The sequence below is a fragment of the Panthera onca genome, chromosome C2 (assembly GCF_046562875.1).
Source record: "Panthera onca isolate mPanOnc1 chromosome C2, mPanOnc1 haplotype 2, whole genome shotgun sequence".
Taxonomy (NCBI): domain Eukaryota; kingdom Metazoa; phylum Chordata; class Mammalia; order Carnivora; family Felidae; genus Panthera; species Panthera onca.
This window is the reverse complement of record NC_138347.1, coordinates 48,382,894-48,400,413: the sequence shown is the minus strand read 5'-3', so window position 1 is coordinate 48,400,413 and position 17,520 is coordinate 48,382,894. Positions and strand designations below refer to the sequence as shown.

General features: G+C 34.8%; 1 protein-coding gene across 1 annotated transcript in view; it reads right to left on the bottom strand.

Moving 5' to 3' along the window:
* The window catches only part of ADGRG7 (adhesion G protein-coupled receptor G7), a 78,053-nt gene that overhangs the window by 28,581 nt on the left and 31,952 nt on the right, over positions 1-17,520 (bottom strand). The window contains exons 7-11 of the mRNA XM_060640166.3: positions 16,397-16,521; positions 16,174-16,281; positions 12,796-12,956; positions 12,211-12,366; positions 730-842 (exon numbers count right to left, since the gene is read on the bottom strand). Coding sequence (XP_060496149.3) covers positions 730-842; positions 12,211-12,366; positions 12,796-12,956; positions 16,174-16,281; positions 16,397-16,521 — 663 coding nt within the window. The remainder of the gene's footprint in view (positions 1-729; positions 843-12,210; positions 12,367-12,795; positions 12,957-16,173; positions 16,282-16,396; positions 16,522-17,520) is intronic.

The following is a 17,520-nucleotide window of genomic DNA, read 5'->3' as shown; positions in this document are numbered from 1 at the left end:
AAAATTGGACCTTTAGTGAGGAGGTCAAGGTGGAAAGAAATTTGCGTTTATAGGTAATTTTTAAAGTTAGATTTCTTAAAAATTATTTATTTTTGAGAGAGAAAGCACAAGCGGGGAGTAACAGAGAGAGAGGGAGACAGAGGAGGCAAAGCGGGCGTTATGCTAACAGCAGAGAGCTCCATGTGGGGCATGAACCCAAAATCTGTGAGATCATGACCGGAGCCAAAGTCGGACACTTAACTGACTTAGCCACCCAGGTGCCCCTTAAGTTAGATTTTTTTCGAACTATGGAACTCAAAGACTTTTGAAAAGTTTGACCATTTGAGAACTTAATACGTATTTTAAATTAGTTTAATTTTCAAAAATATTGTTTAGCAATGTTTTGCTCTTTTATAAATGCAAATTGGTAGGTATGGTTCTATTCAACACAAAGGAACTATATAGCATTAATGAGCTATGGGACCACACTATTTTTACATGACAAACTTAAAAGCACATGGTATGTAATTTTTCTTTAAAGCACTTACCACAGTTTTAATTATAAATTTATTTGTATGTATTTCTTAGCCTCTTCAGAACTGAGTGTGCTCTTCTGTAAGATGAACTTGTTGAATTAATTCTGATTTCCCTTTTATCTCCAAGAGACCATATTATGATGAGAATATGTGCAGAGGAAATAATATCAAGATAGCAATTTTTCTTATAAAAGGAGCCTGTTTCCCTTCTTACCTGGTGACAATCTGAAATACAATTGTAAGGGCCAGACCAGTAATGGACAGCGCACATCCAACATCGGATAATATGTCTAGTGATGCAGGATATTTATATTTCTTTTCGAAACTCTAAAAAACAAGTTAAGACTCATATTTTTTACTAACCATTCCTGAAATGTCTATGAAAGTCAACATCATAAAAAGTTACATTGGTCAAAATAACCAGATAGTTGCCAGATATGTCTTTTTATAAAACTGTTAATATATTTTAAAAAGAAATAAATTAACCCCTTTTCTCTAAGCAGTTTATATGAATTAGAGTGTTGAGAACAGTTATCTAACCAATTCAGTTAAAGAAAACATATATACTTTACCTCAATGTCTAAAATCTAAAATTTATCCCTCACGTTATTTTTGTGTGTAACTATCCAAGAGGAAATATGCATATCTGAGCTAATGCACTAAAAATAAAGTTGCAGAAATGTTTTTTGGACATGGAAAGATGTTCATGTGATCCTGCTAATTTTTTTTAAAACGGCAGTCTTATTGTTGTCCGATATATCTATATCTAGCCCAGTATTTTAATATATATTTATAGATAAGTATATTCTATGGAGAGGTAATAATGGTGGTCACTGGGTGGGTAGGATATATATAATATTTTTGCCTGCCTTTATTTTAGTAGTTAAAAAAATAGAGGGGCGCCTGGGTGGCTCAGTTGGTTAAGCCTCCGACTTCAGCTCAGGTCACGATCTCACGGTCCGTGAGTTCGAGCCCCGCGTTGGGCTCTGGGCTGATGGCTCAGAGCCTGGAGCCTGCTTCCGATTCTGTGTCTCCCTCTCTCTCTGCCCCTCCCCCGTTCATGCTCTGTCTCTCTCTGTCTCAAAAATGAATAAACGTTAAAAAAAAATTTTTTTAAAGAAAAATAAAAATAAAAATAATTAAAAAATAAAAAAATAGAAAGTAATATTTATATAACATGAAAGTAATGTAGAAACATTAAAAAATATAGATTTCTCTTAACTGCCGGCTACCCCACATCATACCACCCTTCCTCTTGAAATCATATCTCTTCTCCAGAGCTTACTTTTTTAATGTACTTACAAATATTACCCACGTCTCTTGAATAAATATATTTCTGCTTAATAGATAAACTTTCATACCTTATGCAATAAATATGTATTGCTTTTATAGGAAGAAAACAAAAATAAAATAACTTTCATTGTTAAAAATTATAAAACAAAGACTTCATGTTACTTCCTGTGTACAGTATACTGACTAGATACCAAAGAATCATAGAATATACATAAACCTTCAAGCTTAGAAATCATCTATTCACTTAGAGCCTATCTGCTCCTATTTTAGATACATATTTATTTTATTTAGATATTTTATTTATTTATTTAGATATTTTAAAGTTCTAATCAAACTTTAAAAAAATTTGGCAACCCAAACTAATTACAAATGTGAGTGGTAGACATTGAGGCAGATTCAGACATTAGTGAGAAGAAATAGCTGAAAGCCTGACCTCAGAAAAGAAGAAAAATAACTGTGACAATGTATTACGTATCATTTAATATATATAGCAACCCAAGCTTTACACATCTAGCAAATGATAGTAATGATCTTAAAGGTATCAAAAAAGTTAATTTTTATCTTTACTATTTTCTAATTAAGAAAGCAGATCTCTCTGCAATACGTTAGAAAATAATCAAAGTCAATTAAAATAATAAAGGTTTGATAGTTAAAATAATAAAACTATAATTTTACACCTGTGAGAATGGCTAAAATTAACAACTCTGGAAATAACATGTTTCTGAGGATGTGGAGAAAGGGGAAACCTCTTACAGTGCTGGTAGGAATGCAAACTGGTGCAGCCATTCTGGAAAACAGTATGGAGGTCTTCAAAAAGTTAAAAATAGAACTACCCTTTGACCCAGCAATTAAACTACTAGGTATTTACCCAAAGGATACAAAAATGCTGACTTGAAGGGGCACATAAACCCCAATGTTTATAGCAGCATTATCAATAATAGCCAAATTATGGAAAAAGCACAAATGTCCATCAACTGAGGAATGGATAAAGAAGATGTGATATGAAGAAGATGTGCTGTGTATCACACATACACACAATGGAATATTACTCAGACATCAAAAAGAATGAAATCTTTCCATTTACAATGACATGGATGGAGCTAGAGTATATTATGCTAAGCAAAATAAGTCAGTCAGAGAAAGACAAATACCATATTATTTCACTCATATATGAAATTTAAGAAACAAAACAGATGAACATAGGGGAAGGGGGGAAAAAAGAGAGGGAGGAAAACCATAAGAGACTCTAAACTATAGTGAACAAACTGAGAGTTAAAGGAGGGAAAGTGGGGGGAGGGATGGTCTAAATTGGTGATGGGTATTAAGGAGGGCACTTGTGATGAGCACTGGGTATTATATGTAAGTGATGAATCACTGGATTCCACTCCTAAAACTAATATTAAACCATATGTTAAGTAACTAGAATGTAAATTAAAACTTGATATAAAAAAAAAATTGTACTGAAAGTTAAATCCAGTACAGTAAAGTAAGAAAAAGAAATAAATGTGGGTGCCTGGGTGGCTGAGTTAGTTAAGTGTCAGACTCTTGATTTGGCTCAGGTCAAGATCTCATGAACCGTGAGATCAAGCCCCAAGTTGGGCTCTGTACTGAAAATGTAGAGCCCGCTTGGGATTCTCTCTCCCTTTGCCCCTGGCACACATGCACGTGTGTACTCTCTTTCCCTCTCACTTCCTCTCAAAAATAAATAAATAAACTTAAAAAAATGACATAAAGACTGTAAAATATAAATAAATAAATAAGAAAGAAATCTATAGTTATTTCAAAAATTTTTGTAAATCAAGTACAGAGGAGTTAAGATGGCAGAGTAGTATAGGGAGCCTGAGCTTGTCTCATCCCTGAAATGCAGCTAGATCAGCATCAAACCATTTTGAACACCTAGGAAACTGATCTGAGGATTAATGCAACAATGTGTATAATTGGAAACAGAGAACTTGGCAGGTATGGGGTGTGGAGAGGTGAACTGGGGGAGAGAAAAGCCACGGAGCCATAGAGGGTACGGAGCTGCTTTCACAAAGAGAGGAAAGAAAGACAAAGGGGGGGGGAATGCAGCACATTGAAATCACACAAGAAAAGCACTCCCCCTAAAAGTAGCTGGAGAGAAAGAGAGAAAGAGTGAAAATACTCGCAGAGACTGAAAACAATCAACACCTGTTCTCTGAAGGGGAGAAAAGGAGAGGGTTTCAATACTGCCAGGATTCTATAAACAGTGAAGTCCAAAGTCTGAAGTTTCAGAGCTCAGTGTTCTGGTGAGGAAGTAGGGAAAAATCCCCAGAATTTTCCAGGAGGAAGTAGTGTGGTCTGAGGGATCTGTGTACCACATAGGGAGAAGTGGTTCCCCAGATTGGAGTGCATTTGGTAGAGGCCATATGGGCTCCCCACAGGCAAAAGTCTCAGTGGACCTTGGAGAGTGGTCACGTTTATTGATATTAGAACAAAGACCCCAGAGTGCAGGGAAACCTAGTGCAGGCTATGTGATGTGATTTGCCCACAGTGGCCTCTGCCACTGTGTGATCACAGGAACATTTTCTGGGGCAAGCCAGCTCCTGGCCATTGTATGGTGAGACCCTCTTGCAGAGAGTTGGCACAGGTCCAAGTCAAAGGGGTGTCTGAAGTGTGGGGTTTTGAAACACAGCCCTATCCGAGATAAAACTCTGGAGGGAGGTGCCACCTGGCAAGTGAACAGCTTGGACAGGTACGAGGTACAGGTGGGGAGTGGATGGAAGCCTATGACAAAGGAGGGTGCTTGATAGCAAGTCATGAGGCTACAGGTTCCTGTGTCAAAGGTGGGTAAAGTCATTTTCACTTCTAAAGCACATGTGTGCATGTGTGTGCATGCACACACACAAATCGACCCTAGTAAGCTAAGCAGTGCCACCAGGTGGAGAACGGAGCCATTACACCAAGCCCTGCTCAACTGAACCCTCCAGGCACATCCCCCAGAAGACCAGCACAAATCCCTTCCACCTGCTTATTAGTCTACGACTATAACATGCTGCAAAGATTCTGTTCTAGGGGATACTGGATGTAACTTCATTCAGGTTTTATTCTGTTTGCCGGTTCTTTTATTTGCTCATTTTCTATACTGTTTTTGCTTAGGTTCTTTTCTTTTTTCTTTCTTTTCTTTTTGTTTCCTAGACACAGAAAGAGCAAATTCTTTTTTATTTTTTTTATTCTATTTTATTTTCTTTATTTTATTTTATTCCATTTTATTATTTAAAATTTTTTTTTAAAAATTTAACTTTTTTCCTTTCTCTTTTTTCTCTATTTTATCAAGTTTCTCTCAACAAGCAAACCAAAACATGCATAAGATCTAGCTTCCTTTATTTGATTTTGTTTTATTTTGTTTTTAATTTTTATTTTTTATTTTATTAATCTTTTTCTTCCTCCAAAATGACAAGATGGAGGAATTCAACTCAAAAGAAAGAACAGGAAGAAATGACAACCAGGGATTTGATCAACACAGATATAATTAAGATGTCTGAACTAGAATTTAAAACCACAATTATAAGAATGCTACCTAGGGTTGAAAAGGATAGAAGATACCAGAGAATCCCTTTCTACAGAGACAAAAGAACTAAAATCTAGTCAGGCCAAAATTAAAAATACAATCTCAAATTCATGTCATAATGTAAGGATGGACAAAGCAGAGCAGCAAATCAGTGATATAGAAGATAAAATTATTGAAAATAATGAAGCAGAAAAAAAGAGGGAAACAAAGGCAAAAAGTCATGATACAAGACTTGGAGAATTCAGTGACTTATTAAAGAGGAATAATTTTCGAATCATTGCAGTCCCAGAAAAAGAAGAGAGAGAAAAAGGAGCAGAAGGTTTATGTGAGGAAATTATAGCTGAAAACCTTCCTAATCTGGGGAAACATACAGACATCAAAATCCAAGAAGCACAGAGAACTCCCATTAGATTCAACAAAAACTGACCACCACCAAGGCATATCATAGTCAAATTCACAAAATACACAGACAAGGAAAGAATTATGAAAGTGAAAAAAAAAAAGCCCTTAACCTACTAGGAAAGGCAGATCAGGTTCACAGCAGACCTGTCCACAGAAACTTGGCAGACCAGAAAGAAGTGGCAGGATATATTCAATGTGCGTAATCAGAAAAATATGCAGCTAAAAATTCTTTATCCAACAAGGCTGTCAGTCAAAAGAGGAGGAGATAAAGAGTTTCCCAGACAAACAAAAACTAAAGGAGTTCATGACCACTAAATGAACCTGCAAGAAACTTTATGGGGGACTCCTTGAGTGGAGAAAAACAAAGAAAAAAAAACCCAAAAAAGACCAAAAGCAACAAAGACGAGGAAGGACCAAAGAACGTCCCCAGAAACACCAACTCTACAGGCAGCACAATGACACTAAATTCATATCTTTCAATAATGACACTAAATGTAAGCGGACTACATGCTCCAATCAAAATACATAGGATATCAAAATGGATAAGAAAACAAAACCCATCCATATGCTTCCTACAAGAGACTCATTTTAGACTGAAGATACCTGCAGATTGAAAGTAAGAGGATGGAAGCCATCTGTCATGCTAATGGACATTAAAAGAAAGCTGGAGTACCCATACTTATATCAGACAAACTAGATTTTTTTTTAATTTTTTTAATGTTTATTTATTTTTGAGAGAGAGACAGAGTGTGAGCAGGGGAGGGATAGAGAGAGAGGAAGACACAGAATCTGAAGCAGGCTCCAGGCTCTGAGCTGTCAGCACAGAGCCTGACTCAGGGCTCAAACTCAGGAGCTGTGACATCATGACCTGAGCCAAAGTCAGACACTCAACCAACTGAGCCACCCAGGTGCCCCATATCAGACAAACTAGATTTTAAAACAAAGATTATAACAAGAAATGAAGATGAAGGGCATTATATCATAATTAGGGGGACTGTCCACCAAGAAGAGCTAACAATTATAAATATTTATGCCCCCAAATTGAAACATCCAAATAAATATATCAATTAATCACAAACATAAAGAAACACATAGATAATAATACCATAATAGTAGGGGACTTCAACACCCCCACTTATATAAATGGATAGGTCATCTAAGCAGAAAATCAGCAAAGGAAACAATGGCTCTCAATTACATACTGGACTGGATGGACTTAACAGATATATTCAGAACATTTCATCCTAAAGCAGCATAATACACATCCTTCTTGAGTCCACATGGAACATTTTCCAGAATAGATCACATACTGGGTCACAAATCAGCCCTGAACAAGTACAAAAAGATAGATACCACGCCATGCATATTTTCAGACAACAATGCTATGAAACTTGAAATCAACCACAGGAAAAAATTTGGAAAGACCACGAATATGTGGAAATTAAAGAACACCCTACTAAAGAAAGAATAATCTAGCCAAGAAATTAAAAAGGAAATGCAAAAGTACATGGAAGCCAATGAAAATAAAAACAAAACCCCTGGGAGAAGCAAAGGCAATCATGAAAGGGAAGTATATAGCAATCCAGGCCTTCCTAAAGAAGGAAAAAATATCTCAGATACACAACCTAACCTTACACCTAAAGGAACTGGAAAAAGAACAGTAAATAAAGCCCCCAAACAGCAGAAAGGCAATAATAAAGATTACAGCAGAAATCAATTATATATATATATATATATATATATATATATATATATATATCTCAATAGCCTATCTATCTCTATATATATATACATATACATATATATGTGTATATATATATGTGTGTGTGTGTGTGTGTATGTATATATATATATATATATATATATATATATATATATATAAGTATATATATATATATATATATATATATATATATATATCAAGAGTAGAACAGATCAACAAAACCAGGATTTGGTTCTTTGAAAGAATTAACAAAATTGATAACCCCCTAACCAGACTTATCAAGAAGAAAAAAGAAAGGACCCAAATAAATAAAATCATGAATGAAAGGGGAGAGATCACAATTAAAACCACAGAAATACAAACAATTATAAGAGAATATTGTAAGCAATTATATGCCAACAAATTGGGCAATCTGAAGGAAATGCACAAATTCTTAAAAGCATATAAACTACCAAACTAAAACAGGGAGAAATAGAAAATTTACACAGACCCATAACCATAAAGAAATTGAATCAGTAATAAAAAATTTCCCAAAAAAACAAGAGTCCAGGGCCAAATGGCTTCCCAGGGGAATTCTACTAAACATTTGAAGAAGCATTAATATCTGTTCTTTTGAGGCTGTTACAAAAAATAGAAATGGAAGGAAAAATTCCAAACTCATTCTACAAAGCCAGCATTACCTTGATTTCAAAACCAGACAAAGACCCCACTAAAAAGGAGAATTACAGACAATCTCCCTGATGAACATGGATGCAAAAATTCTCAGCCAGATAATAGCAAACCAAATCCAACAATACATTAAAGGAATTATTCATCACAATCAAGTGAGATTTATTCCTGGGCTGCAGGAGTGGTTCAATATCTGCAAGTCAATCAGTGAGATACATCACATCAATAAAAGAAAGGATAAGAACCACATGATCCTCTCAATAGATGTAGAAAAAGCATTTGATAAAATACAGCACCCTTTCTTAATAACAACCCTCAAGAAAGTAGGGATAGAAGGAACATACCTCAAGATCATAAAGGCTATATACAAAAGACCCACAGCTAATATCATCCTCGATGGGGAAAAACTGAGAGCTTTCCCCCTAATGTCGGGAACATGACAGGGATGTCCACTTTCACCATTGTTGTTCAACACAGTGTTGGAAGTCCTAGCTTAAGCAATCAGACAACAAAAAGAAATAAAATGCATCAAAATCAGTAAGGAAGAAGTCAAACTTTCACTCTTCACAGATGACATGCTACTTTACATGGAAAACCTGAAAGACACTACCAAAAAACTTCTAGAACTGATCCATGAATTCAGCAAAGTTGCAGGATAGAAAATCAATGTACAGAAATTGGTTGCACTTCTATACACCAATATTGAAGAAGCAAAAAGATAAATCAAGGAATATATTCCATTTACAGTTACACCAAAAACTGTAAAATACCTAGGAATAAACCTAACCAAAGAAATATCTGTACACTGAAAATTCTACAAAAGTTATGAAAGAAATTGAAGAAGACATAAAGAAATGGAAAAACATTCCATGCTCATGTATTAGAAGAACAAATATTGTTAAAATACACAATTACAATTGTTGTACAAATACAATTCAACAATTGTTGAATCTACACATTCAACACAATCCCTATCAAAATAAACAGCATTCTTCAGAGCTAGAGCACAAAATTCAAAAATTCGTATGGAATCAGAAAAGACCCCAAAGTAATCTTGAAAAATAAAACCAAAGCTGGAGACATCACAATTCTGGGCCTCAAGCTTTGTTACAAAGCTATAATCATCAAGACAGTATTGTACTGGCACAAAACAGACATATAGATCAATGGACAGAATAGAGACCAGAAATGGACCCACAAACATATGGTCAACTAATCTCTGACAAAGCAAGAAAGAATGTCCAATAGAAAAGACAGTCTTTTCAGCAAATCATGTTGGGAAAATTGGACAGAAACATGCAGAAAAATAAACCTGGATTACTTTCTTACACTATACACACACAAAAAACTCAAAATGGATGAAAGACCCAATTGTGAGACAGGAAACCATTAAAATCCTTGAGGAGAAAACAGGCAACAACCTCTAACCTCATCCATAGCAACTTCTTACTTGCCTAGAGGCAAGGAAAACAAAAGCAAAAATGAACTATTGGAACTTCTTCAAGATAAAAAGCTTCTGCACAGTGAAGGAAACAATCAAAACTAAAAGGCAACTGATGGAATGGGAGAAGATATTTGCAAATGACATATCAGATAAAGGGTTAGTATCCAAAATCTATAAAGAAGTTACCAAACTCAACATCCAAAAATCAAATAATCCAGTGAAGAAACAGGCAAAAAACATGAACAGACACTTTTCTAAAGAGTACATCTAGATGGCTAACAGACACATGAAAAAATGCTCAACTTCACCCATCATCAGGGAAATACAAATGAAAATCACAATGAGATACCACCTCACACCTGTCAGAATGGCTGAAATTAACAACTCAGGATATCACAGATGTTGGCAAGGATGTAGAGAAAGGGGAACCCTTTTGCACTGCTGCTGGGAATGCAAACTGGTGCAGCCACCTCTAAAGAACAGTGTGGAGGTTCCTCAAATAATTAAAAATAGAACTATCCGATGACCCAGCAATTGCACTATTAGGTATTTATCCAAATGATACCAAAATGCTGATTTGAAGGGTCACATGCACCCCAATATTTATAGCAGCACTATCAACAATAGCCAAATTATGGCAAGAACCCAAATATCCATTGACTGACGAATGGATAAAGAAGAAATGGCATATATATATATATATATATATATATATATATATGCACACACACACACACACACATATATATGAATATTACTCTGTGATCAAAAAGAATGAAATCTTGCCTTTTGCAATAACATGGATGGAACTAGAATGTATTATGCTAAGTAAAATAAGTCAGTCAGTCAGAAAAAGACAAATATCATAAAATTTTATTCATAATTGGAATTTAAGAAACAAAACAGATGAACAAAGGGGAAGGGAAGGAAAAATAAGATAAAAACAGAGAGCGGGGCAAACCATGAGAGACTTTTAAATACAGAGAACAAGCTGAGAGCTGCTGGAGGGGAGGTGGGTGAGGGAATGGGCTAAATACGTGATGGATATTAAGAAAGACACTTGTTGGGATGAGCACTGGGTGTTATATGTAAGGGATGAATCACTAAATTCTACTTCCGAAACCATTATTATACTATATGTTAACTAACTTGGATTTAAATAAAATTTTAAAAAATAAATAAAAATGTATGCAATAATTTTTTTTATAAAGAAAGTTTCCAACATTTGATATCCTATGTTGTGCCAGTATGTTCTGATCTCTATTGGCTTCCCAAATATAGCTACATCACATTTAGTGGAGAATGGAAACATCTGCTTGTCTCAGGAAGATTCATAGTATCAATAAGTGTAAGACACTACATCATTCCCCATTACATTATATATAAAAGCATTCCATCAAGTGTAAAAACTAACATTTTTGGTTTTACCAGAATAATACATTTCTGAAAATAGAACAAACAAAAGTTTCTCTCTTAAAAGAGTCAACCCAAGAACTTTCAAAAGTTCATTTTTAGCTGAACATCAGAGCTAAGTGTTATCAGTTATCACACAGGGTAGCTTTGGAGCTAAAAGATATAAGGAATACATTAATAGATGAATCGATAAGGAAGATGTGGTATGTTTGTATGATGAAATATTACGAAGTCATAAAAAAGGATGAGATTGTGCCATTTGCAACAACATGGGTGGACTTCGAGGGTATTATGCTAAGGGACATAAGTCAGACTGAGAAAGAAAAATACCATATCATTTCACTCATGTGAAATCTAAAAACAAAAACACTTGAATAAACAAACAAAAAGCATAATCAGACCTGTAAATACAGAGAATAAACTGATGTTGCCAGAGGGCAGAGAATGGAGGATGAACAAAATGAGTGAAGGGAGTGAGAAATACAGGCTTTCAGTTATGGAATAAATAATTACAGGAATAAAAGGCAAAGCATAAGGAATATAGTCAGTGGTACTGTGGTAGCATTGAAAGGTGACAGATGATAGCTCCACTTGTGGTGAGCACAGCCTAATGTAGAAACATGTCGAATCACTATGCTGTACACCTGAAACTAATGTAACATTGTGTGTCAACTATATTCATATTTTTAAAAAATTGCTTTTAAGCTTTAAGGAATACATAAAGGAACTGTGGAACAAATTGGATAAATTCAAGAGTTTTTCCTCTTTTATCTTCTAGCATAAACTTAGCAACGTAGATTATTCCAGTGGAAAAAGCTTTGAGTAACTTATTTAAACTGCCCACCCATAGTCAAGTATGCATTAAACCCACCCTTGACACAGACTATACAGCCTTACCTCTGGCTATAACAACTTCAAGTTTCACATGTGAGTTAGTTGAATGGAGTCTGTCAGCTCCTCTTTTGCATATGGGCTCCCTTCTCACTAATAAATGCACAGTGCTGAACTCACCCACCCTGAGACCATACTGTAGAAAGCTCTATTTACTTGCTTTTACCAGAACTTCCTTTTTAAATCATCTCTCCATTCCCTGTTTTTCCGTGTAATCTAGGTTGAATTTCTATGCAAAATAAGCCCCAAAGGTATCTCCAATTTAGTATATACCAGAGCTGTGTATAAGGAAAATTCTTGGCCTGAAAGAGATTACTATGTACATCCTTACCATTAATACAGCAAAATTCGTAGTATGGTTGCAGTGGCAGTACAAGAATTCATCAGTGCCCCTCCGTTTGTGACAACCATTTGTGTCCCAATCCTTTTTTATAAAATTCCAATAGACACAGGCATAGGAATGAATTTGGAACGTTTTTGGATCATACTGTAAATTGAAAACATTACAACTAATTTCTTTTTAAATACTTAACCAGGTAGAAAAAATCAAATAGAAGAAGATAAGCATATTAGAAATCAATTAGGTATGTACTAAGTGTAACATCTTCATTATAGATTAGGGAGGAGGGAAAAGGATATGAAATTCAAATTAGTTCATTTTGCATTTAGCTAGTCTGACAAAAACAGGTGGGAGAAGGTATAAATGAATATTTTCAAAGAATCTTTCACAGAATTTTCCTGTGAAATAACTATTATACACATGAAACTAATGTTACACTGTATGTTAACTAACAGGAATTTAAACAAAAACTTAAAAAAATAAAGGGTTTTTCTGTAGATTTCTTTTGCCCAACCAACCCTGCTTTTGTAATCAAAAGTGGACAGAATTTTTTTTGTTGTTAGTGGGAAAACTCACCCTTGGGTTAAAGACAATTTCAACAGAAGTTCTCTGATCTTTTTTTGTTTCATCAGTTTTGCCTGAGATAATTTTTTGACTAAAATTTGATTTAGGTTTAAAAATTTTTGATCGGAAAAACTTGCTGTTTTGATACACTATAAAGCCACATTTTGTGTTACCTGTGAAGAAAATAAATAAATAAAAACTAAAATCAACAAATGAACCTAAGGGCAAACAAAAAACAAAGTCCCATGTCATTGTTCAACTGCATGGCTGCTTATCTTTGAGTAAAGTACAGTAAAAATGGTTTGCTGGCTGAATCTTTCTTCAATTGCAATATGTAATTAACATATATAACCTGTGTCTTGCCATTCCACTCACGTTAATTTTTTTTCCTGAGTTTCAGATTCCTTACCTTCTAAATAGGGACAAAAGTTTCTACCTAATCCACCTCAAGGAGGTATTGTGAGGATCTCATGTATAAAAATAACATCTTGCTTTCTATGCAGCAAGAGTGAACATGACATTCAGGTAGCCTAAAGCCATGTCTCTTTACCCACTGTTAAGACATCAGACCAGAAACAGTGAGCGAATATGGAGGCAGCTGTGCCTAGAAAAGTGGTCTGTGAGTTCTGTGTCCTGTTAAAAGGGACTGAGCAGAAACCAGTCTATTCAGCCACAGAGCCAGGAGCTCACTTTGCACATATTAGGGACTGTTTCAGTGGAGCCAGATACTTTCCATCATCTCTTGAACTATTGACTACTTCATGATGATCACAGGTCTTTCCCGAGGCTGAGAGGCTATCGTGACATATTTCTTCAGGGGGCTGGAAAAAGCGGTCAGCTATTCCTCAGAGGCCCTAGAAAAGCATGGCCACAGCAGAGGGTTTTTGTATGGAGGCTGGCCATGGCAGTGGTCAAACAGAACAACCTGAGGAATGCCTCTTAACACTTTGTACAACTGTTGTCATATTTAAAACAGAAGCAACAAAAATAATACACATTTTAGACTGAAATAATTTTCTAAACTCTGCTTTTACTAGTGATATCGGGAAAACTAAAACCCTGGCAGTGAGCCAGCATATTCAGTGTGATTGCATAGATAGGCAGACAATGTCCTGACGACTCCTAAAATGTCCTCCACAGCCAGCCATGTTGTTCTATCCTCTACCCAGAAATAAAGACGTTGGTTTACAGAGTTTTTACACGGCACATTGACCTTACCAAATTGTTCCTTCTTAACACTAGATAACAAAGTTAACCCTAAAAATTCAGTAAGGCTTCTTTTCATTATTATTGTTTTTTATAAAAGAATGACATGGTTGATTTAAAGGTCAAATCTATAGAAATATATAAATTAAAAAATGAAAATTCTTGCTTACCCCTCTCCTCATTCCTACAGTATTTTGCTCATTTATTAGAAAACAATCACTTTCAACTAGATCTTCAGATTCACTAGAAGAAATTCTATTTACCTATAATTTTTTTAAATATCTGTATTTCTGGATATACCTTCTTGACAGTTTTTTCTTTCAAGTTTTTATTTAAAATCTAGTTAGTTAACATATAATGTAATATTGGTTTCAGGAGTAGAATTTAGTAATTCATCAGTTACGTATAACAGCCAGTGCTTATCATAACAAATGCCCTCCTTAATACCCATTTAGCCCATCCCTACACCCACCTCACCTCCATCGACTCTCAGATTGTTCTCTATAGTTAAGAGTCTCTTATGGTTTGCCTCCCTCTCTCTCTTTTTTTATTCCCTTCCTCTATGTTTTGTTTCTTAAATTCCATATATGAGTGACATTATATGGCATTTGTCTTTCTCTGACTTATTTTGCTTAGCATAATACACTCTAGTTCCATCCATGTCATTGCTACAGACTGGAGGAAAGATATTTGTGACTTATATATAACAAATATATAACTTTGTGTTCAAAGTACACAAAGAACTTCTAATGACCAATAAGAAAAAGACAAACAAAAAGCCAGTAGAGAAATGATCATAGTGTTTGAATAGGCAAGTCACAGAGTAGAAAATCAGAATGTCTAATAACACATGAAAAGATGTTCAAGTAAAGGAAGGAAAAAAATCTAACGTATCATTGAACTTCAAAGCTGCAAAAGGAATATAAAAATACTCGTAACATATTTATCAGATAGGCAAAAGTTAAGATAACATATGAATAAATCTCCAAAAAGAGATGTTTAGTTTTCAAAAAAAGCAAGTTCCAAAAAAAAAATTAATTAAATTGAAATTTAAAAAAGCAAGTTCCATACAACATGATACCACTTATGTAAATATTTTAAACACCTGCAAAATAGACTATTTTATGTATGGATATATAAATATGTAGCACAAGTTTAAAGACAAACATAAAAATGAAGCGTACCAACTTCAAATAGATGTTATTTCTGGGGAGGAGAGATGGGAAAAGATAGGGCACAGAACTTCAGGTGCAGCTGTAATATCTTCTTTTTTTTTAGGGGGTCTGAAGCAAACATAGCAAAATTTGACATCAGTTTGCCTTGTTGGTGGGTACATAGGTGTGCTTACATTATTTTCTGTACTTTTCTATATGCATGAAATATTCTTTAATTAAAAGAAAAACACAGAAAGAACAAAAAAGACTTAGATTTAGTCTCTCCTTCACAAAGCATGTATCCAAAGCAAATGGAAGCAAAATTCCACAGCATGCCAGACACACGAATAATACCCGCTTCTTCTTTAGTAGTGCCATTATTAATTCTAAAATGTATACTTTTTAGGATCAGATTTTTTTTTATTTGGGGAGAGAATAAAGCAATGTGTGTGCCTATTTTGCTTATTGTTATTGTCAAAATAATCACTTTTTTTTAGACTTTGAAAAGTACCAGCATTTCACATTAGACATAAAAATTCCTGAAGGGCCGTATGCAAGATGATAGGGTAAGTACCATAGTAGTGGAGATAGCTAAAGTCTGTTGCCACAAGATGGTGACTGTGTCAGTTACATAAAATATCCTGAGGCAGGCCCATAGGATGAATCCGTGCCTGTAAATGCCATGCCACTAGTAAATATGGGCAGAATTTGTGACCGAATATTTTTAAATGTATTTTTAAGTGTAAAACAGACCTGCATTAGCTAGATTTTTGTTAGAAAAAAAGATCTGTGTCCATGATCAGAGTATTTCAACTTTGCTCCAAGGCTTTTGAAGAAAAAAAAAAGAGAGAAAGAAATCATCTCTATCATCCAGAATAGTAGAGATTACCATAATTTGTCAGAGCTCAAATGAACTCAAATGCAACTCAGTATGAAACTAAGTAAACATTATTTTTCACTCAGTGGATTTTAAGTTACTAATTCCATAAATTTGAGGGTATTTTTTACTGAAACAAAGTTTGAGACCTACTTTTTGAGGTATTGAGCAAAATTTGAAGTTCAGTCTCTGCATCTGGATTAGTGTTGCTCACATTTGTGTCCACAGTTATGGAACCAGAAATGAGGGAATCACTATCTCCTGTGAGAGGGAGAAAAGTAGAATTTTAAGCCAACATTTTCACAAATAGGGCATTTTTCATGGTTGATAGCAGAATGCTCTCTGCTATCATAAGTACATGAGATAAACACCTCACCTTTCTTCACAGAGAAGAGCACAGTGCTTTTTGTAGAGAATAAAACAGTCTGTACTGCTACATTAGGTTTCACCACTGAAGTGCTATTCAAAGACAAGGAATAACTCTCCATTTGTTGAATAAGCCTGTATAGAATAAAACATAACAACATAATATTCTATAGATTTGTCATAAAAATCAGTGGTATGTGTTCTCTCCCACATTCCAGTAGAAAGGCATGACCACAGAACTCATGTGATCACACAATGGCACAATCAACTTAAAATAATTTATTTTCTTCACCAGAGTGTTTCTTCATTACATAGAATTTTTCTAAAGTTCTGGTGGACTCTCTCCCCTGAAAGATACCCTGTATATAGATTCCAGACAGCTGGAACTCAAGAAAGACAAATTTCCCCATAGAAATAATCTTTATTGTGCTTCTCTTCACAAAAGGGTGGTGTTGCTACCCATCATTGACCGGACATGTGCTTCTTGCTTCTACAGTGGTGAGAATCAATTTCCACTTATTGAACTCCCTTCTCTTCTCTCACGTGAACCCCTTCAGGTCTCAAGCATCTCTTGTGAGTTGGTGGTTCCAGAGGCAACAATTCATTTGGAACCATGTAAGAGTACATCTTTGAGCTCACAGCCTCAGTTATTAACTAAACATTGCAGGTTTCCACTATATTCTTTTCTACTTTGGATAACTTCAAAGACAGATTAGATAGAAGGTTGGAGGGAGTGGGGAGAACCTGTCAATTTGGTGTTCTCCAAGAAAAGTCATAAGACCTTTTCTTTTCCTTGTTTGCTTTAAGAAATATTTGTACTATTTCTGTACTTGACAAAACAAAATCTCTATATCTAAGATAAATGGTTCAATCTAGTTTTCCTAGAAAGAAGGGATTTCATTAAAATGTAGTTGTTCCATATTCTAAATTTTTATTTTGTCCACTAAAGTATTTTTCCCTTCCCCAAGTGACATAATAAAGAAATAAACTTTAAAATAATTAAAGATTGTTTTTATAAAGAGAATGTGACAATCATTCATATGGAACCATTTGAGTTGCTTTCTCTGTTTTAAATGTTTTCTATTCATAACTCCATTTTATGAATTTTTAGCAATTCACACTAAAGAATAAAGA